Here is a 24,495-nt window from a genome sequence, read left to right on the forward strand (position 1 = left end):
TATGTAGAGTTACTAGAAAATGTTAAGAAAAACTTTACAGTTGCATATATAGATTACTTTTGAACACTCATTCTTATCAAATGTTTATTAGTGTTTTATTATGAAGTCTTCCAAAATTCCCTGCATGCCTTTATAAATGATTACTAAGGATTCTATTGAATATGGCCTTTTAGCAGTGATAAATAGGTCCCCTGTAATCTTATATAGCTTTGGCAGCCCATTTTAAGGATTGTTCTGGTTGAATAATGAACTTGAAATTGAGACAAAGTACTTGTCTCTGAGATGGGTTGACATAATTCATATCTCTTGTTTACTATCATCCTCTTCTTTTCTTCCTTTTTTTTACAGAAACAAATAAAATCCTCAATGCAATTATTTAATTTTTCTAGTTCAGATCTAGGATATTTTCTCCTGTTCTATTAAGCATTTTGCATGTTGTTGACATAGAAAATGGAATATAAATTAAATTTTATTTAAAATTTATTGACTAGATTTAAAATACAATGAGATTCAAAATTTTGTTCACAAAAGAGATCCAGTAAGGCACTGAGCAGAAAGAGTAAACAGTTGGAGTTCTGTAAAACAAAACCGGCATGTTTAATCTCTAGTCACACATTTGCTCATTCATTTGAATACATTGTAAAGGATTGATAACCAGAATATAAAAGAAGCTTATGCTAAAGAGATAATATACAGAAAATATGAAAGAAAAGGGGTGGAAGAATAAATAATGGGTATCTCATTGAAGCCAATACTTGACTGAATAAAGAATAGTAAACAAATGCTACTAAATGATAACAATACTTGTAACATTCCAAATAAAATGTATAAATGTACTAATGTATACTCTCCAGGGTTCTCTGGAATTACAGAACTAATGTGTATATGTGTATATTATGTTGTATGTATATACAATATTTGCTTATATGAACATATATATACCTATATATATACACTGTGTATATATGTACATATATATATCTATTGGAATGGCTTGTAAGATTGGAGTATGATAGTTCATTCATGGCTATCTTCATGCTGGAAGGAAAGAGAATCAAGTAACTACTCAGTACAAGGAGCTAGAAAACCTCAGAATCAGGGGACTTGGATCTTTTCATACTCCAAAATGGAAGGACTAGCAACTCTCTTGAGAGTCCTTGGGACAGAATCACATCAAAAAACTGAACAAGATAGATTATGATGTCCACAGGGGATACATCAGCAAGAGACTTACACACTGAACTTTCCATACTTTAGCTGGCTTCCTCCTTCAAGTACCTTGGCTCCTAGCTTATTGGATAGTGCCACCCATATTTGCAATGTGATTTTTACCTTAAGTGTCAATCTTCTCTGCATAGACACTCATAAATGTAATCCAAAGTGTGATTTGCTGATCCAATCAAGTTATCAATCAAGATTAACAATTAACTTTTATCATTAACCATGTAGCTTTTATTAAGCACTTATTTGTGCTAGATTTTGTTCTTGGTAGTCAACTTTATGTCCTTACTTTATTGAAAGTACTATGATTGACCCTAGTTTACAGAAAGGGCAACTGAGTCACAGAGCAGCTAATATGTACTTGGCAATTCTCTTGACTACTCAGATGTAAGTAGAAATCTGAGTTTAGAACCCATAACTTGCATGTGGATACAAACATCACTAGATATTGAGTGCTATTGAATTAAAAACTCAAATAATACTATACTACAGCAAAATGTGCACATCTGATAATACCAAATGTTGATGAGGGTAGGAATGTGCAAGCAAGCAGTCCTCTTTGACTATTAAACTGGCATGTACACACTGTGTCTATTTCAGAGGGCAGCTTTTAACTCTCCTAGAAATTAAGTTTGCTAATTCTGATATCACAGTTTTCCATTTGATCAGGTTCCAGAGAGAATGCACTGGGACGCTTATTGCATTTGTGGCAGGGCACAGGGAATTGTAAGTATCATAGGTGTGTGTATGTTTTTTTCATATATTTTTATTGTAATTAATAGAAGGGTTACATGATATTTGCCAGATAGATGGTGCATTAATTCCCATACATTGATACCCTTTTACATGTCTTGGTCCCCATTTCCCTTCTCCCCACCCCACCCCTCATCTTGTTTTCCTCCCTTCCCTATCCAATTTTTTTTAAAGAAGTTACCTTGGTATAGTTGCAGAAGTATATAGTATAGTATTGCATACTTAGAATAAGCATACCATATTTTTTATACTGAATAACAAGAGGTTAATATTGGTGAAACATATCATCCAAGTAAAAAAGAAGAGGTAATAACATTTATTTATCATTTATTATTTGAAAAAATCTCTAATAGATACATAGTACCACAAATTTTATGGATATTCTTGCATATGAAAACAAGTACATTGTATGGATAAAAAGTTCATAGTAGTATTATCAATAAAGAAAGAGGAATTGTCTTCCGAATGAAGAATAAAAGGAACACCTGAAATTTAAAAAAAATCAGAAAAGGAACTATCATAGCACTCTAATAAAAACATGGCCTAAACATCAGTTCAATGTGGGCATAATATTAATTTTTTTGAAAAGCTGTTTGACTGCAAATGCCTGCATCAGTGCCTGGTAATGTCAGGTGCTCCAATACATAAAACAAGAATGGAGATTTGTTACTACACATACATGCTTAGCCAATTGGCAAGAGATATAAAAGTGAATCAAACAGATTCTATGCTCCCTATGGGCAATAATATATTTGGGGAGATTGAGTGGAAAATTGCTATTTATATCAAGTGTGGTAAGTGCTAAAATGTAGGAATTCACAGAATAAAGAGGAAGCACATGGGAGGAACACCTAAACACTCATTCATCTGACCAATAATAAGGTTTAGCTTTACATCAATTTTAAAATTATTCACATAATCAAACAAGGAAACAGTAAGTAAAAAATAATTGTTGTCATGCTATATATTTTCTACAAGAATTTGTGAAAAAAGATGAAATAAAAATCTGAATCTAAATTTCTATTCCAAGGATGATTTCTATGAGGATTAGATGGGCTGGGTGTTGGTAGCTCACTCCTAAAATCTTAAATACTCAGGAGGCTGAGATCTGTAGGATCAGGTTGAAGCCAGAACAGGCAGAAAAGAGATGTAATCTCTTAAATAGCCAACAAAATTTCAAGCAGGTTGTATGCCTCAAAAGTAGAAGAATAAGCAAAGCACACAATAATGAAGCCCTGGATTCAAAGTTTAGTCTCCCCAAAAGCATTAAAAATAAGACGAGGGGCTGGGAGTTTGGCCTAGTGGTAGAGTGCTTGCCTAGTATGTACGAAGACCCTGGTTCGATTCCTTGGTACCACATACTTAGAAAAAAAAAGCCGGAAGTGGTGCTGAGGCTCAAGTGGTAGAGCTCTAGCCTTGAGAAAAATCCAAGGACAGTGCTCAGGCCCTGAGCTTAAGCCCAGGACTGGCAAAAAAAAAAATAAGACTAGACGGAAAATCTGAAGATTTAGGGAAAAAAGGTTAAGGGCAGGATAAAGAGCAGCAACAGAGGAAGATAGTCAAGGAGAAAAAGTCATGCATTTGGCCTTTATTCCACAGAAAAAATGGAGGTGTTAACGTGGATGTAGCATGAACAAATTTACATTAGAAAGAGAGCTTTCTGAGTATATTATTAAAATGAGATGTAGAGAGGAAGGAATGGATATGAAAGGTTATGAGGTTATTACAGCAGTTCAGAGGAGAATAGCATTCTTTAACTAGGATAGTATTAGGTATGTAGAGAAGAGATGGATTAAAAAATTATTAAAGAAGGAGAAGGACTTGGTAATAGATAGGATAAGGGATGATGGGCTGAAGTAGAGGCAGATCTGGGAATGACCTGAGTAGGATAAGTAAAAACAAAGTCACACCTGAAATCAAGGTGGAATAATGTATATTAAATACAAAGAGAAAAGCTGAAAGCAAGGAGGAACCATTTTGCCACATGTATATTGATTTTGTGTTGCGTAAGTAAAGAGCCATGATTTGGAGAAGTACGTGGGAGGGATAAAGTGACCTGATGTCTGAGAATTCCTTTAAAAATTAGCAAAGAAGAGGAATTGCCACTCAGCAATTCCACTGCTTGGCATTTACCCCAATGTCCAGAAACAAGGGTATACTAAACTTATTAGCACAATGATATTCAGTGTAGCACTATTTACCATAGAAAAAATATGGAACCAACCCAGATGCCCCTCAGTAGATGATTGCATCAAGAACCTGTTGTACTTATACACAATGGAATTCTATGCTGCCATCAGAAAGAATGACATTGCCCCATTTGTAAAGAAATGGAAAGACTTGGAAAAAAAGGCACATGGTATCCTTAATATGTGGCTATTAGATCCACATAGTACAAGAGCAAGAACTCAGTATTTGAATACTCAATGCTATGGACATGGTATTGGAAATATAAACACAACTACATAGACATAAAAATGTATGACTCTATAGACATGGTTTATTACATAGATTAATATGTATCTATGATATATTAACCCTCATCCTAATTTTAATTATGTTCTAAAATCTAAGTGCCAGTGATTTTACAGAGATTCCCTTCTTTAATACTTGTTTCTTAAATACATCATTAGAAATATGATGTAAAAATCAATGTTAATAAATTCTTTAATAAAAAATCATATTAAGTGAAGTAAGCCAGACACAAAGGAACATAGACCCTTATTTGTAATAATTAGTACATATCTAGTACTCTCCTAGCAGAGGATTATATTAGGGCAAAACCTAGATTCATAAGGTCATATAGGATGAGGCTAAATGAAAGGATCTCTAGGATATGGAAACAAGAGCTCTATCTTATTGTTCTTAATGTACTATGTTATTTCTCTTTTGTTTCCTTTGGGGGAAACCAAGATGATTGGGAGAGGGTGGGAGGAGGGAAATGGGGAAAAACATGAGAAGGGGTATCAATGTATGAGAAGAAATGCACCTTCTATCTGGCAAATGTAACTGTAACTCCTGGCTCCCGTCTATACATTACAATAAAATTCTTTTTTAAAGTTAACAAAGAAGAGCCAGGAGTATGGCTTAGTGGTAGAGTACTTGCCTAGCTTGCATGAAGCCCTGTGTTCTATTCCTCAGTACCACATACACAGAAGAAAGTCAGCACTGGGGCTCAAGTGGTAGAGTGCTAGGCCTTGAGAAAGCTCAAGGACAGTGTCTATGCCCTGAATTCAAGCACTAAGACTGGCAAAAAAAAGTTAGCGAAGAAAATGTAAAACACGGATGAATGTTCTTGATTATTACTTAATCTGAAGGTTATTATAGATTGACTCTTTTGATTTTGCAAAACTTTTCATATCCAATAAGCAAACAGAAAACATCTACTAAGAAATAATGAGTGGTGGATTTATCACCCCTGAAACACGGACACCGTAAATATATAATTCATATTTTAAAGTATAGACTACTGCAGCATTCTGAATTGGTCATGAAGTTTTGGCCTTGTGTTACCCTCAAAGTGTGTAGACATATGTACTCAGTAGATTAAAGATTGTCTCTATAGGCATAGAAATTACAAAAAATGATGTTGATCTAATTACTATATTAGTCATTCTTAAAATTAAATATTACAATTATTTTCAATTATCAATACCATTGAATTACAAAATTTATCTCTTGCTAATCCACCAAAAGACACATAGGTATAGGCACACAGATAAAAGAAAAAGAATCCTCGTGAAATATTTAACATCAAACATAAACAATCATTTTGTTGATAAAATTATGTAGCATTAATACACAAATAGATGAATAATCTTAAGTTTAAAAAGTTAAGACATACTTCTTAACAATTCAAGCATCAAAAAGGGCTATATGAAATTGGTAGAAACTAGTGAGAATTAAATATTCCTTACTTGAATCAGTAATTAAAATTTAGAGCTATAATAGATTATAAAATGTCATTTTATAAGCTCACTGATTTGAAATTTATTTTTTCCATATATTTTTATTGTAATTAATAGAAGGGTTACATTATATTCACCGGATAGGTATATTACTTCCCATACATTGATACCCTTTCTCATGTCTTGGTCCCCATTTCCCTCCCTCCACCTCCGCCCCTCATCTTGTTTTCCCCCCTTCCCTATCCAATTTGATTTGAAATTTATTATATGACCTTCTTTTTGAAGAGTTTAGTGAAATAGTAGGATGTAATCAAATAATGAAATAATAAGTTTAGAAATTAATGAAACAAAAGATAAAGAAATAATGGAGTGACAACAAAACAAAGGGAATTATTGAAAATATCATGACAATTTTTAAAGGGTAAAAGAGTTAAGGCAAATGTTTTATGATGGCTAAAAATAAGAACATAAAGTAGGATTTAGAAATAAATATTCTGAAGAATTCCAGCTCATGCTTTCAAAGCAATGAAATCTATATTTTAAATGAAAATTATAAAGAAACATATTGACTCCTTGTTAGCTACTAGTGACTCTTGATAGAATTCTTAACTACTGAGGAGGCTGAGATCTGAAAATCACAGTTCAAAACTAATTCAAGTCTGTGAAACACTCCAATTAACAAGCAAAAAAGTTCAGAAGTACAGCTGTGGCTCAGGTAGTAGAGGGCTGGCCTTAAGTAAAAAAGCTCAGAGATAGTATCCAGTCCTTAAGTTCAAGGACCAGCACACACACGCACACACACATACACAACTGAATTCTGTCCCAAATCACCAGGTCCCACAATCTACAGATATATTTTGGGATGCTTTACCAATTCTTGGAGGAAGGTTAAATTCTGTCTTAAGTAAAAGAAAAATGTCTCATTCTCATTAAGTAGATATCTTCTCTGCAGCTCTTAGGAAAGCAAATAGAGAAACATTAGAAAACGGTCCCATAATTCATTAATTTAACACATCACAGGCAAAAGAAAAACAGAAGAAGCATGCCCCCTACGCAGATGGGAAAGATCATCAAAAAAATTCAGCACTGTTCATGGTACAAGTCTTAATGAAGAGGGAATCAGAAGCAACTTTCTTACATTGAAGCAAGAAATACAATTGGCAGTGAAGCAAAAGAGTAGAAACTTTAAAAATACAGTGAGAAATAAGATAAGGATACATTTTTCAACAGTGATTTTGCATGGTTCTATAAATCCTGATGGAGACAAATCAACACAAAACAAAACAGAAAAAGTTCAGAAAGTTAACTTGCTTTGAAGTTACTTTATAAATAGGTAAACAGGTAGCAAATATTAGAAATAATAGGCTAGAAATTTGTTTTTCTAAATCCCATTCATTATTAACAACCCACAAGGCATCTGCGAGTAAATCAGAGATGCTCATGACTTCAAATGAAAGAAATTATAACCTTAAAACTAGGGCAAAGACTGAAATTATCAAGTGATGATATTTCCTGGATATGATGTTAACATCTATTTTCTTGAAGGTATTCAATTAGTATGCAAATATGGTATAGTTATAGTAAAACTCCCAATAGAGTTTTATGTATATGTGTGGAAAACCATCCTAAAGTTCTTTCAGAATAAGTAAAAGAAGAGGAAGAAGAGGAAAGTGTTTTTTTTTACTAGACTCTTACAATGTGTTACAGAATTTATTATTGGCACAGCCATACTTTCTGGCCAGTAGAACACAACAAACTGAGATCCAAATGTATGTGAGGACTTTATGTACAAGACAGAGATATTTTATATCAGTGGAGAAGACTGTTTAATGACAAACATGAAGACAATTGATTATCTTGGAAATAAATCAAGCAAAGCAAAATCACTGCCTCACTCCCAAAATACGTTCCATATAAGTTGCAAAAGTCCTGAATTTAAGAACCAAAATTCTGAGAGTTTCAGAAGAAAAGATAGGAAACATATTTCTGGACCTTGAGTGCAATGGAAGATTTCTTTAAAAATGATGTAAAATCACAAACCCCAAAGGAAACATTAAATATTTCGACTACATTTTTTAAAAAAGATTTTGTTTGATCAGGAATATCATGTACAAAGCCATAGAGACTGGGAGATTGTCTTTTTTTCCAAGTCATATCTTTTTTTTTCAAAGTTACATCATGGCCTGGCAAATGTTACTTTTCATTGTACATAAGATATATGACAAATCATAAGAAAATGATTAATGATGCAGTGGTGTAAGAAACACAAAGGATTAGGGCAGTTTTCAGAAGAGGATGACATATAGGCTAATGAGCAAGTAAAAAACATTTATTAACCAAAATTCAACACACAAAAATTAAGTGACGAGGTAGAGAAATAGGAATTCTCCCACATTGCTGATGGAATATTGATTAAAATAAATATTTTGAGGAGAAATGAATAAACTATGGAGTAAAGGTGAAAGACAAATATAATGACAGCAAAGAGACTGCACACCAGATTGTGAAAACTGTGCACTTCATGACTTTGGCTAGTTTGAGAGCAGCTGGAAGGGAATGGATGACAGGGCTGTGAGAACACAAAGATTTCCAGTGACTTCTAGATTGCAAAAATTATCAGAAACAAACATGAAAAATTATCCATGTTAAAGAAAATTGTTGGAAGTGTAAGGATAACATAATATTTTCCTATAGTATTCTATATGATTAGAATCATTTATTTATGTAAAACATATTTCTTTAAAGAATGAATTACATGGCAAAGTCTCAGACAGAAATGCTCTGTTTTGAGGACTTGCATACGTGGATCTTGGAACTCATTCCACTCAGAAACCTAAACCCCCATTGTTATCTTACCACTATCTTTTCCACCAAATGTCATGCTTGTAGATTTTCTCTAGGATTTCACTATTTCTTAACTTCCTCCTCTAATTCATGTTTCTGTTGAAAACTGCTTCCCACCCCCAATGTTACCCATTGCTTATATTTATCTTGCATATTGCCTGTCTTTTCTACCAGAACATGATCTCTTTCTAGTAGGAATTTCTATTTAATTTGAACACTTTGACACTTAGACAAAGGCCTGGCACAAAGTAGACTCAATAGCTGGTTGTTGAGCAAATGAACAAATGTTTTGCTCCTACTTCCTCATTAAAAGATTCAGAAGAGAGATGGCTGGAATAGGCATGATGTTTTGTTTGCACTGAAAAGTGTAGATTTAGAAGGGGAAATGGCACATACAGATGAGGTCAGCAGGCAGTTGGAATCAAAGGACAAATGGGCCAGACTACATTGAAACTGAATTCAACTGAGCACCAAGTCCAGTGCTTACAGACAGATATACTTGGTTGTCTGAATCTATTCTCTTTTACTTTGAAAACAGTACAAACAGAAACTTGCAATTAAGTGCATTAAAGAAGTACTCTATCTCAGAGAGGGATTAAATACTTTGGCTTTATCAATGGACTGTGACTGAATTAAACAATTTGTCCTGGTTCCTCAACACTGGATCTGAGTCATGATTTTTGATTGTGGAAGCAAAGAGTGATTAGCTTTAGAGTTAAAAGAAATAATAGCATTCATGTTTAATGCGTCATTATCGAAGATTCTGATTCCCATAGTGGTTTAAGGAATCTATTATGTGTTTGGCTCTTCTTTATGTTATTATTTCTTGACAGCCAAGAAGTTTGTTTGCCAAGGAACTGAATGGACTCTACCTCCTTCCAATGATTTTAATCATATGGTTGTTCAGCATGAATTCTTATCTTGATTTCTATGTACACGAATCTCTGCCTAATCATTTATAACTATACAGTTGTATTTATATAATGTCATTTATCTATCCATCTTATCATCATCATAATCATTTATCTGTCATTGGATGTTATGTGGAAGCAGAAATCAGAGACAGATCTATGTATAATCATATGATAGATAGATAGATGGTAGGTAATTCAACTGGTAAGGTTTTTTTTTTGCCAGTCCTGGGCTTGAGCTCAGGGCCTGAGCACTGTCCTTGCACTTTCTCAAGGCTAGAGCTCTACCACTGGAGCCTGAGCACCACTTCCAGCTTTTTTCTATGTTTGTGGTACTGAGGAATCAAACCCGGGTCTTTGTGCATGCGACACAAGCATTCTGCCATTAGGCTAAACTCCAGACCCCTCAACTGGTATGTTTGTTAACATTTAATTTCAGGATGATCCTAAATGATCCCAAGTGATGATTCAAAACTTCTGATGTATTAGTCAATATAATCTGAATTGATTAAAATATTATCCTGCATAATTCTTAGAAATATGTTATAAACAATACAACAGAGAAAGAGCCTTACAAAGTAATTACCTTTTATTCCATCTTTTGACTTTTTCTTTGAACCAGCTGTGAATACCCATGTGTTGTTTTCCTGGAGATAATATAGGTGAGTGACACAAATGTGCCAATGCTGGAAAGAATCATGCCTTAAAAGAAAGTGAGGCACATGAACACAATGCATACTCCCTTCCACAAGAAGCAGACATTCTAAGTCAGAGTACTGAGTACTGTAGTCATTAGTAAGGACGATTAAAATGGTATAATGTATTCATTTCCTATTGTAACCTTAGTAAATTCAGAAGATATAATGCAGCACCAAGTTAGATTCTTTCTGAAAAAGAGGTTGAGTAGCAATTCTTCCAGAGGATAATCTGGTTGTGTGCTTTCCCAGATTCTAAAACTGCATGCCATGCACTTAGTGCCTGGTGGCATCATTCTCCATTTTTGCCTTTCACATTCTCTGTTCTGTCATTCTGCTGCCTGCTCAACTCCCTCTGACTCTTCCCTATAGGACATTAGTAATTACACTTGGAATTTTCCTGGATAATAGAGATACTTTTCTTCACTGGAGAAGGATTTTTTCATCTAATGACATCCACCAAACACTTTCCAGGTATAGGACAAAGCTGTCACTAGAGACATTATTCAGTTTGTCACATGTACTTGGAAAAATGTGAAACCAGGGAAGTTAATATGGAAGTTAATATGCCCTTTTCTTGAAGTAACTTCATGTGATCTCAGCTAAAAGGCTGAGAATTGAGAGTACCCATAAGAAACTTATACTCTTAAGGTCCTGTGACAAATACCATGCTAAGTAAATAAAGTGATTTCCAACAAGAAACTGTACAGTTTTCCACCATGCTGATTTTCTTGCCTGAAGCAAAATTTGCTTGAAAAATGTAACCAGTCAATTATAGGAGCATTTTAGTATTAGGAAGGAAAAGAATTTGCAGAATTTATGTCGTTATGGGATTTGGGAACAAGTATTCAATTGGTTATCAGGTGAAAGATACTGTATTAGACACAGTAAGGACTGAAAAGAGAGGTTTGATGGTTGAAGAACTTCAAAGTCTTACAAGAGATTAGGCTACAGTGTAAATATAGACAGCCTATTAACCTTCAGTGTCACTGAGCCACTGAACCCCCAAACACCCCTGTAGTTATAGCAAACCTGTCTCAGAATTCTCAGCAGGTGTTTTTCTCATGAGTTCTTAGTAAAAAAAAACTCTATAAAGGAAAAGTGGGAAAATAGTAGCTGGCATAGCTTCTCGTGAAACTTTATCAATGACAATATTTTAGATTCTTCTTATAACAGTATTTGATATGGAGTATAATTTAATGTAGAGCTGGTTTTTGACCTCACTACAGATATTTAAATGATTTTTCTCAAAATATCTACCATAGACATCCGTTCCATGGATTTTAAGGTGACTTCAGCTGTGAGTCTTCCATTTCTTTTTACTATGTATATTTTTGTGTGTTTGATTAAATGATAGGTTTTCAGGTAATTGTGATTTTAATACCTCCATGTGCTTCATTGTAAGTATGGACATTGTATTCTTCATCTATTTCTAAATTCTCCTTTTTAGAATGATGTCTTTGAGTATAGTGATACAGACTGCCTATTATGGGCTGTTCTCACTACAAAAGTTATAGAAAATGAATTTGATTTAATGTTAAGCTTTTGAGTCATTGGGCTTCTCTGGCTCTACATACTTTAAATTCTTTTGCCTGAGTATTCCCCCTTGGTTGCTTTCAATCACATGAAATTGTCTCAGGCTATGATATGGCTGTCAGTTCCTCAAAGAAACTCATCAAGACTCCTCAGTTGAGATGTCCTGGCCCTGCACAAATTTCTGTCTTCTGGGCTTCCAACACTTGCTGCATCCAGGTGCATTCCATTACATACCCCTTTCAGCCCCCCCACCCCGTTTAAATTTCCTAGCTTTGAATCTGGGCACAGGTTCCCTGTTTCTGAAAGCTTTGTGTGTGCATTTACTTTCCTTTTTAAAAAATATTCTTTTTTATTGTAATTAATAGAAGAGTTACATTATATTCACCAGATAGAAGGTGTATTACTTCACAAACATTAATACTCCTCATGTTTTGGTCCCCACTTCCTTACTGCCTCCTCCTCCCCTCATCTTGTTTTCCCTCCTTCCCTAGCCTATTTCAAACAAATATACAAGATACCAGATAACAAGGGAAAATGCTGTGACAATATAAGATAACCAAGGGACAATAAAAGAGATGAGAAATAACATTGAACATTAAGAACAACAGTCACACCTTATATGGCTCTTGTTTCTAAATCTTGAAGGTCCTTTCATTTAGCCTCATCTTATATGGCCTTATATATCTAGGTTTGGTTTGCTCTATTGTAAACCTCTGCTAGGAGAGTCCAAGGTTTGTAATAATTATGACATATGAGGGAAAGCATTGAGCCTATGTTCCTTTGAGTCTGACTTACTTCACTTAATATGATTTTTCCTTAGTCTTCCATTTCCTTACTTTCCTTTAACTTAGATTAAAAAAACATATTACCTTCTGAATTTTAAGTAAGACTAACACTCCTGGGCTTTCAGTTTCTTCTTTACAACATCATTTTCTCTTGGTATCAATGTATTTGTCTTCTACTTAGCTCAAAGCACCTGGCATATCTCTATGGCTTGTTCTGTTTTACTGATTTGTAGGAAGAACCACCAAATGAAATTATCTTCACACAGGTAAATTAATTTAGCTTTATTGGCTGAAGACATTATAGTAAAACACTTCATTGTTTTGCAATTATTAAAGGACAGAACTGTCATTTTAGTCAGGGAGAAGAAAAAGTAAACTTACTGTTATTATAGTGATACTTTGAGGCTAGTGAAATAATTACGATGTCTTCCCAAGTTCCTAATGTACTCTAGTAATATAAAATTTTCTTGGAGAATAATTCTGGCAAGCCAGAAGGTTTATTTAACTTAAAGTATCAAATTACAAATGTCAAATCAGAGAAAATGTTATTCAAGTCTTTAACAGGTGCATTACGGTTGTAAATGGTTTTTCTTTTTATTGACTGCTTGATGTAACCATTCACCATTTCTCATAATTATATAGCAACTACCACAATTCATTTTTAACACAACAAATAATTAAAACAGTCCACCGAAAAGGCTTTAGACAGAGAGAACTAGTCTCCCTACATTTTAAAGCCACTCAGTGATGACAGAAAATCTTATTCTATATTTCTTATAGAGTTGGGATTTATTGCTAATCCTATACTTTTTCCATAGGTGCTTTATGAACATTTTAAAAATTCCTGAATATTAAAGTATTTTAAAGAGAACTGTTTTAAAGTAAAAATAAACAGAGTCTAAAATGATTCTGTGGAGGATTTCAGATTGTTTCTGACAACTGCATGTAGTTTCTTAAACTTCTGAATTATATTTCACTTGTGAGAATGTATTTACTTTTCTTTGGTAATTATAAAAAGTAGAACTTTATATGCAGCTGAGTACAGTGGCTCACACCTGTAATCCAAGCTACTCAGGAGGCTGAGATTTGAGAATTGAGGTTTAAAGCCAGCCGGGTACCAAAGAACATGAGATTCTTTTTTTTCATATATTTTTATTGTAATTAATAAAAGGGTTACATGATATTTGCCAGATAGATGGTGTATTAATTCCCATACATTGATACCCTTTCACATGTCTTGGTCCCCATTTCCCTCCCCCCCACCCCACCCCTCATCTTGTTTTACCCCCTTCCCTATCCAATTTCAAATAACCAAATACAAATATATCCGATATATCAGGTAACAAAGTGAGATACTGTAACAATATGAGATAATCAAGGGACAGCAAAAGAGATGAGAGATAACATAGTACCTTAAGAACAGCAATCATTCATTATATGGCTTATAGAACATGAGATTCTTTTTTCTTTTTTTCAAACTTTTTTTCCTTTTTTCTCCAGTCCTGGGCTTGAGCTCAGGGCATGAGCACTGTCCTTGGATGTTCTCAAGGTTAGCGCTCTGCCACTTGAGCCTCAGCACCACTTCTGTCTTTTTCTATGTATGTGGTACCGAGGAATCGAACCCGGGTCTTCATGCATGCTAGGTAAGCACTTTAACCACTAGGCCAAACTCCCGGCCCCAGAACATGAGATTCTTATCTCCAGTTAATTGCTAGAAAACGGAAAGTGGAGCTGTGGCTGGAGGGTAAATTGGTAGCCTTGAGCTGAAGAGCTCAGGGATAGTGCCCAGGCCCAGAGTTCAATGACCAATAAAAAAAAAAAAAGAATAATGTGTTGATTATTCTTCATTTTTGTTATACTTTATCCTAGCTCTGTTGCATCATTCCTTCTATGGGAAGTATTTCTCTGAAGAAGCCATGATATAAGTAAAATATACTTTGTTATTCTATCTCATTGCACGTCTTTCCCACTGGACTACAAACTTCTTTTCTTTCTTTCTTTTTTTATTTTTGCTGGCCCTGGGGCTTGAACTAATGCCCTGTGAGCTAAGCATCTTTGTGCTCAAGAGGAGCATTCTACCCTTTGAGCCACAGAACTACTTCTGGCTTTTTCTGAGTAATTTATTGGCGAGAAGAGTCTGATGGACTTTTCTAGCTTTGAACCATGATCCTCAGATCTCATCTTCCTAATTAGCTAGGATTACAGAGCCACTGGTGTCCAACATACTTCTTATCTTTTATTAAGAAGATTCTTTATATCTTTACCAAGTTATTCAAAGAAGTTGCTATTTAATAATACAGTTTATGACTATAATAGATCTTGATCAGTATTACCCCTTTCAATGTTCCCACCCATCTCTCTTCCCTACCCACTCTTTCCTTCACTCTTTTTGGACTACAAGCTTCTTGAATGGAGAAGGTTTGTTTCTTTCACTCACTATAGGACAGTAAGGATATTGATATTCAACAAGTACAGGTTGAGCTTCAACTAGTACTGATTATCAACCAGATAACTAAATTCCTTCTGTACGAACTCTTCAGTCTTTGATGTTCTTATTCTAAAGATCACACTTATCAGAGACAAGATTAATTTGAATCTATTTGATGTTCTTATCCATATGACTTCCTTCCAAAGAAAGTTCTGTGGATAACTAGTACTATTATGACTCCTCTTATTATTAAGTAGACAGTGGCATTTCACATGCATTAGAATGCTCTGTCTTGCAAGGACACATGAATCTTAAGATTCTCCCTGATGACTTTTAGACATTCAATTTAATTGTAAGAGTAGCTGGAACTTTCTTGCTACCCTTGAATTTTTGAGGAAATGAGGCAAATGAAGGAATCTGATGGAATCTCCCTATTGCATATATTTATCTCTTGTCAATGATAAAAAACTTAAAATATTATGAAAGGGAAAAAGATAAAATAAACCTATTTTTGATAATAAACCTAGTTTAAGTGCAGGTAAACCATGGAACTATAATAGAACACTAAAGTATTTCATAGACAAGAAATCCCACAGCTTGTTCTAAAGGATCAAAAATGTGTAGCTTTTCCACATTTTCTCATGATTACATCATATAACCAATGGTGGGATATAGAATATTTTTCCAAAGGCAGCTTATTCTGTTGTACATTAGTTACTACAGGTGTTTCTGTCTAGTAACTAATCACTATCAAGTTCACAGACAGAGGAACAAAAACAATGTTCAGGGATAAGAAATGGAGCAAGGTAGCTGTGTAGTTGGTTACATTTTCAAGGGAAATGAAAAAAGTAAAGGAGTGAAACTATGTGGAGAAAAATCACCTATTTATTATTTCCTTTTTCACAGTAGAAGAGGACTAGAGGAGAATTTAATCCATTCTGATGAAACATCGATCTCTCAAAATGCCCTAATAAATAAAATATGATAAAATATCTTTCTAGGCAGGCACTCTGAGCTGAGAGAAGTTAGCTGCCTCTCAAATTGGCAGAAGTAGGTAGTGAGAAATCTGAACTTAAATTGTGGCATGACAATTCCAAAGTCAGGTCCTTTCAACTGAACTAAATGTCCTTAGAGTGTGGTTCATTTTTGGTGGTAGGAAGAAACCGTGTAAAGAAAGAGATAAACCTTGGTAGGCAATTTATATTTTTCATAGCTGGGCTCTTATCATCGACTGTCAGGAAATGCAAATAAGTAGTTATAATAAAATTATATTTCATTGCTTTGGAGTGATAACTGTGTTTATGAAGATTCAGTTCCTATATTATGATTAAGTAGGACTTTGTTACTCTGAAAGAGGAAAACTACTGTGATTACTTTTTCCCTCCACAGTGTAAAAAGAATTGTTGTGCCAAACTCACTTGATTAACCACACAGGAATCTGTTGGTATAGGAACTATTTCAGATCTTTCCCTGTAAGGCACTGGAATGAAACACTGAAATGCAGATTAGGTGAATGATTGTTTTTTAAGGGAACTTGAATTGGCTTTGGCTGATGCACAGTGTGGAGATGAAGTGAGGTAGTCCATCCATTTCTTTCCATTCCTCTTGCTTACTCTCCAGTCCAAATCACCATCATCTTCACCTGACCCTCTCCATTAGTCTAACGCATTTTCCAGCTTATATTTTTGTCCTTTTCCTCCTCTATGCCATCATCATCTACACTACATCCAGTGTAATCTGCTGAAATCTAATTCTGATCATATTATCTTGTGGCTTAAAATCTTTCAGTGACTAGCCTATGTCCATATTCTTAAATTCATATTTTGTGACTTGGTTTACACTTGCTTTCATAATATGATTCTCATTATCAGTTTATGTTTCCCATCACACCTATCATTATATAGCTCATTGCGTTGTCTCTATCTGATGTCAGACTTAACCGGTAACCACTTACATCTCAGTTCAATTTCTGTAGGTGACTGATGTGATCTTCCTGAAATGCAAACTTAATTTTATTATTTCCTGACTTAATTTCCTCTTTGAGGTCCCACATTTATTATAATACAAATGTAATGTATGTCAATCCCTTTGGGTCATATTTGGCCAGTGATGTTGCCATAGTACATGTTATTATTTTGGTTTTTGGAGACCATCCTTTGCTTGGTAGATTCCTAGATAGCTTATTTTTCAAGATACAGCCTAGCTATCTTCTCCTCTGAGTTCTATTCCTATTACATACTCTTAGAGCCTGTGTACACCAGTGAATTGCACTCATTGACTTACTTATTCATCATGAGTTTATTTGACAAGCACATGATGGGTAAATCAAACAAGATATATTGAATTACAGAAGTGTTACTTTCATATGATTATATCTAATATGCTAAATTATTTACTCTAGTTCAACTTACATTCATGGGTAAATAGGCAACAAGAAGCAAAAAAAGGAGAACAACAAGAAATGTTTCAAGAAATGTTAACGCAGGTGTGGAAGAAAGAGAGAGAGTAGTAGGACAGGAGGAAGTCTTCTTATAAGTGAGATCTTTGACAAGTAGCTAAAGATGATGGTGGAGTGAGTCTTGAAGACATCGGGGGGAACTTACGATCCTTGATGGAGAATCTGGTATTCTTTAGGTATGGAGGCTAGAATTGTAATAAGTATGGAGAAAAGTAATAGAAAATGAAACCAGAGCGCTAAAGAGAAGAAGAATTATATAGGGTGTTTTAGTTCTTTAACAAATATGGGCTTTTATATTATGTGAGACAGGAAGCTCATGGAAGAGAATTCTTATTCGAGTGGAAAGTCTGGTTACTGTGTAGATAACAGCCTGAAGGGAATAACGGGGAAGCATGAATAGAAAAGTTGAGCCATCGGCTAGACAAAAAATGGAGTACTTTAAGTCAATGGTGTTGAAACTGGGGTTTTGAAAAGTGACTAGATTCTGGATATTTTCTTGGTAGAGTCAATTGAGTTTGCTGGAGTTTGGGAGGAAAGAGAAAAGCAATGACAATGCTGACCTAGACAACTAGATAAAAGTCAGAATTGACATGAAGTAAGATGGGGAACACTTTAGGGGGAATAAATGTGGGTGCATGTATGTAAGATCAGGAATTCACTTTCATAATGATCAGATTGTATTCTTATTTGATATCCAAGTGGATCTTTCAAGTGGGAAGTTGGATCAGAGAGTCTTGAAATCTAAAGAGTTATTGGGTAAATCATTGGTGTGTAAAAATATTTCTGACTGTGCAATGATGTTATGATTAAGGATCTAATTGTAGATAGAGAAAATGTCTATGGTTAAAACTTGAGTTTTTTCCATAATGGAAAAGTGGTTGAGATTAATACAGGGAGGGACATGCGAGGCACTGAGATGGAGTGAGTGCTCAGCAAGAACAAAGGGTGGGAAGAATTCTTGTGAAGCAAGTGTTCAGAGCAGGATGTGATCAGCTGCTCTGGTGCTGTGGAGAGGTTAAGCAAGGTGAAATTTGAGTGGCCTGATTTTGCCATGGGGAGATCAATAAGGGTCTTGATAAGGTCCATTTCTGTTGAGCAAGACCATTTTTGGAATGCATTTAAGAAAGATTAGGAATAGAGAACAGAAATAGCAATTGTCCTATGTATATTAGCATTTCAGGCTGCAGGTACTCTCTTTCATTCTTAATGTTGTTTTAAATCTGATGTTAACTATCGATGAAAACTATTCCAAAGAGTGGAATGGAGACCACAGTGGGAGGAGCTCGGTTCAGGAAAGATTTACTACCTAAGCAACAATCTAGAGTATTTGTTTGCTAATGAGAATTGAGTTTGTATGAAGCCATAAATTGGTGATAGGGAAGTAAATGGGAGGACATGGGAAAAGATGTTTTTTTTTTCTTTCTTTGTGCTTTCTTTTTGGGGGGCATGGGTGCATTTCCTGAGCTTTTTTTTCATGTATTTTTATTGTAATTAATAGAAGGGTTACATGATATTTTCCAGATAGATGGTGCATTAATTCCCATACATTGATACCCTTTCACATGTCTTGGTCCCCATTTCCCACCCCCCACTCCCACCCCTCATCTTGTTTTCCCCTGTTCCCTATCCAATTTCAAATAACCAAATACAAATGTATCTGATATATCAGGTAACAAAGTGAGATACTGTAACAATATGAGATAACCAAGGGGCAGCAAAAGAGATGAGAGATAACATAGTACCTTAAGAACAACAATCATTCATTATATGGCTTATGTTTCTATATCCCAGAGATCCTTTCATTTAGCGTTCTGTTATATGGCCTTTTGTATCAAGGTTTTGCTCTATTGCAAATCTCTGCTAGTATTCAAATGTAGCCCTCTATTACTTGAGTCACAGCTCCACTTTTGACTTATTAGTGGTTAACTGGAGATAAGAGCCTCATGGACTTTACTGTGTAGGCAGGCTTTGAACCATGATCCTCAGACCTCAGTTTCCTGAGTAGCTAGGGATTACAGGCACGAGCCACTGGTACCTAGTTGACTTTGTGTTTCTTTTGCAGTGCCTGGGAAGGCATACTACCTTGTTATACTTCTTAGACTGTGTTTTTTTCATATATTTTTATTGTAATTAATAGAAGGGTAACATTATATTCACCAGATAGAAGGTACATTACTTCACATACATTGATACCCTTTCTCATGTCTTGGTCCCCATTTCCCTCCCCACCCCCATCCCTCATCTTGTTTTTCCCCCTTCCCTATCGGATTTCAAATAACCGAATAGGCATATATACAATATATCAGATATCAAGGTGAAATACCGTAACAATATGAGATAGCCAAGGGACAGCAAAAGAGATGAGAGATAACATAGACTGTGTTTTTATTGTTGTATTTGTTTTCCACATACTCTGAACCTCTTAAGAGCGGTAAGTATAAATGTCTCGCTCGGTTTCTTCACTAGGAATTTTATAGTTCTATTTCTCTTCCCTAGTACAATGTCTGGCACTCAGCAGTCATGCAATACATGTTTGAATGAAAGAAATGAAGACACTGTGCTAAGCATGCAGTTTTTGGTGTGTCATTTGCCTTGAATTATTTCTGTGATGTTTAGATAATCAGGTTGATTTCAGTTATGTACCTTTTATCTGGGTCTCCCACATATTTGACTAACTGGTAGAGTTGATGGACGTGACTGTACTTCCATCAAAACCAATGATGGCTCCTCAGAGTACAATCAGTGATCCTGTACCCGCCACATTTCAGTAGTTCTGGTTATTGTTTGTCTTTTATTATTTTTTGAGACAGTCTCAATATGTAGTTCAGATTGGCTTTGAACATGTGATGTTTCTGTCTCAGCCTCCTGGGATTTATAGGAGATTATGACTATGCACAGCCCAGTTATAATTTTAATAGGAGTTTACTAGTTAGATCACCTTTAACTTTCTGAAAACTATCTATTTTTTCCTCAGGGTCTCTTTGGCATTTTCACATTATCATTTATGTGGCATATATCATTATCTAATTTACCTTTTAATAAATTATAAGCCCTTTGAGAATGGAGATTATGCCTTCATTGCTTTTTTATTTCAATCATGCTTTGTATCCTCCTTTGATTTGGGAACACACATTATTCATTTCTAAATCAAAAATGTTTAGTCTAGGGTGTGATGCAAAGCAGGTGTCAAGCAAATATTGTTTGAGTGAATGAATAATCTAGGGAATGATTAGTCTCTCTGGAGGAGATTGTTGGAGCAGAGACTTGATGCCTTTCCAGTGTGATGTGTTCATATGCTACTATACCCTCTGGCCGCAACACACACCACCCCTTCTTTGCTCCTAATAATTCATGCCTGATTTTCCAAATGACTTCCTTCTACCATGGGTATGTATATCACCCAGATGCTTCAAGTATCAGAGGACCTGGGATTTTTATATCTTTCATTTGGTAGATAGTAGCCAACAATTAAAATGCATGACTATGGAAGTCCTGTCCTCCTATCTTAGAGCACCACAAACTTACTACCTCTTAGAGCTTCCTGTGGATGAGGTTGAATCCAGGGTTTTATCTGAAATTTTAGCCTTGCTTAGATTATTGGATTGTTGTCCTTTCTTATTCTGTTTCTCCCCTCTTTTATAAGGTCATTCCTGTGGGCAGGGGACTTCCTTATCAAGTCCCTTGAACACTCATAGGTTTTTTTTTTAAAGCCTTTCTAAAGGGGATTTATTTAAGATGCTGCATGTTTATAATCAATTGACATCAGGGGCAAGGAATTTTAATCGTTGCCTCTCATCATGTTATCTTGTGCTAATGAAGATGATTTCTCATGACAGACTTTGGTTTTATAATGCTGCTAGCCAAGAGTATGGTTGGCTGAGAACTAAGTTAGGTGTTTGAATAGATTTTTCAGAGGCACTGGTTTCATAATTTCAGGAAATAGTTTTTACTGAGTTGAAATATCTTACTGACTTGTCTTTCTAACATAAAGTCATAATGTGTTTTCCTTGACTGTCTAGTCATTCTTTTTTTTTTTTTTTTGCCAGTCCTGGGCTTGAGCTCAGGGCCTGAGCACTGTCCTTGGACTTTCTCAAGGCTAGAGCTCTACCACTTGAGCCTCAGCACCACTTCCGGCTTTTTTCTAGGTATGTGGTACCGAGGAATCGAACCCAGGTCTTCGTGCATGCTAGGCAAGCACTTTAACCACTAGGCCAAACTCCCAGCCCTGTCTAGTCATTCTTATTATATACTTCTCTGTTATCTTGCCTCATGTATGGATAGTGAGTTCACTGTATAATCAATTTTTTATGTTTTGATTAGCTACAACTTCCTTTGCTTTGCTCTTGAACATATATCCATTTAGTGTTCTGAGTAAACCATTTATTTTTGTGGTGATTTGAAGGGAACACGTTACTCCCTTCTCTGTAAAATATGATCAGAAGTTATGTGTTTTAGAACTGAAATACACTTTAGCAACATTTGGTGGCCAAGACTTTCACTTTATAAATGACACCTCTTGAGACCCAAAGAGGTTAAGTAATTTGTTCAGTATCACCCAGCTCAGTTAGTGGCAGAGTAGGACTAAAATCCAACTGCCAAGCTGCTGTGCTTTCTACTGCTGCACAGAATACATACTTCTTATTCACAGAATTGATATGAGGATTAGGGACCACATCTGTGAAAAATAAATTTAGCCTTTGGAAGCAAAGATCCTGGATTGCTTTATGAAAGCACTATGAAAGCTAATCTCATTTTAACCTTTCACGCACAATTATTAGTTTTGTTTAGTTTTATGTTACTTGCTTTAGAATTTAGACTTCATTTTTTGGTTAAGAACTAGATAATTTATTATACTTGCTTTTAAAAATCAATGTTAAGTTCACAGATTGAGAAATGTGAATTACTTCAGCTGATTGTTGAAGCTAGGAGCTATTGTAGACAGACATGTAGAATGGTGATTGCTTACTAACATGAAATGTCTTCTGTCCCTACTTTGTATTCTGAGAGTAAGGCACATTGATTCCAAAAAAAGAAGGAATCATATATATATATATGTATATATAATATATATTCATATATATGTCTATATCTTATTCTGGTAATGCTTCCACAGTTAATACCATATGTCTTTAACAAGCTATGAATTTTCTTTCTATCTGAGCACTATATCTCGCCTACTTTTAGCAGAGCCAGGGACCTATTATCCCAAGCCACTACACCTTCCTATCCCCAGCAAACACATGTATGTGATAACATTGAATATTTATTTTTAATGGAAGGTATATAAATCTTCTCCATGTCATCTTGTAAAAATGAGGAAATTGTGACTTGTTCTACCTCGTTATTTCAATTGTTTAAGTTTGGTTCTTTCTGCCACTGTGTATTTTGATGTATGGAAACTTACTTTGTTTTTGTAGTCTCTGAAATGTTTGTGTTTGCAGGCAAATTCAAACTTAAGTTCCAAAAGGCTAAAGTAACTAGTGTGCATCTATTTTTAACCAGGTACGGTTATATGCCAGACCTGATGCCATCAGAAGAGGATCTGGGGACTATGCACTTCATATTACCAAGAGGTTAATAGAATTTTATGAAGACTACTTTAAAGTGCCCTATTCCTTGCCAAAACTAGGTAAGATTTTTCTTGATTATTTTACTTTAAGGGTTCCTGGAATTTCTTCCTCATGCATTTATATGAGACATCCACATTTGCATCCAGAATCATGTGAATTCAGAGGTTTGTTTTGTTAGAGACGATGAGCAGAAACACATTTTCTTCTGAAGAGGTTCAATGAGATTTAGTGTCTCTGCAGACTTTCCAATAAGTATTTGTGGGGACTAAGATAGGCATTATATAAGTTTATGGACACACATACACACAGAAACACATGCACCATCATATGAAATGCTATTCTTCACTGAGTACATCTGGGGAGGAATGATTATTGGTATCTCATTTATTCACCTCAACTACCAACTACCAACAGAACATTTTCCATTGAATCGATAGTAGGCAAAGATGCTTTTATTTCAAAATTGGTCTTGATGACTCCCCAGAACTACTGGATATTGTATGTGGATAAGACACTCATAAGTAGATCCTCCTTTTTTTTTGGAGTAGCTTAAACCCATGGCTTTGTACATACTAGTGAAGAGCTTCACCATAGAACTATATATCCCCAGGCATCATAATCAATCTCAATAAATTACTTCTTAAGACTGTGTTTGTTTACTTATAGCTTTCACTACCAAGTTACAGTTATTGAAGTGTAAAGAGAAAGGAAACTTGGTCATAATGGAGTGTGAATTATCTGTGAGTATTTGGCATTTCTTCCTTTTGCAAAAGGAATGTGGTCAGTAACTATTGGTCAGGTGAACAAACAAATATGTTACCTTAATTTGAATAAAGTGGCTGCTTTCTTTAAGATAATGTTCTAGGACATAAGAAAGTATACATGCATGTACTAAAACATTGTATACACATGTCTGTGTCATACATGTATGAAAGTGTTCATGCACCTATTACAATGCTGAAAGTGTTTGTGTGTGTATTAAAAGGTTGAAGTCACTTTTTCCTTCCCTGAATACCTGTTATATCACAATAGTCTTTTGTTCTCTTCTTTACTAAGAACATTTTTGATCAGGGCCCAAATGAAAGGTCTTTCTCCTTGAGAAGAATAAAGTGTTTACTTGATCAAAAGTGCTAGTTTCAACTACAGGTTCTCCTCCCTGGAGAACTGGGCCTATTTCATTCAAGTACCTGCCTGCTGTGTAGCTTATTGGTCTTACAATAAGTGGATAGTTTAGAAACTAGAAAGAATAGTTGATATTGTTATGCACGGACATACCATGAAATTTTAATCAGTTGGATCTGAAAATTCTAATTTTTTTAAAATGAAATATGCACTTATAACAATCAATAGGCCAAATTTTTATTTCAAGTTTTTATTTCAAGTTTA

General features: G+C 35.0%; 1 protein-coding gene across 1 annotated transcript in view; it reads left to right on the top strand.

The window, feature by feature from the left end:
• The window catches only part of Trhde (thyrotropin releasing hormone degrading enzyme), a 346,217-nt gene that overhangs the window by 88,899 nt on the left and 232,823 nt on the right, over window positions 1-24,495 (top strand). The window contains exon 3 of the mRNA XM_090328261.1: window positions 23,042-23,168. Coding sequence (XP_090184387.1) covers window positions 23,042-23,168 — 127 coding nt within the window. The remainder of the gene's footprint in view (window positions 1-23,041; window positions 23,169-24,495) is intronic.

Source organism: Megascapheus bottae, chromosome 2, assembly GCF_031878675.1.
Source record: "Megascapheus bottae isolate mThoBot1 chromosome 2, mThoBot2.hap1, whole genome shotgun sequence".
Lineage (NCBI taxonomy): Eukaryota > Metazoa > Chordata > Mammalia > Rodentia > Geomyidae > Megascapheus > Megascapheus bottae.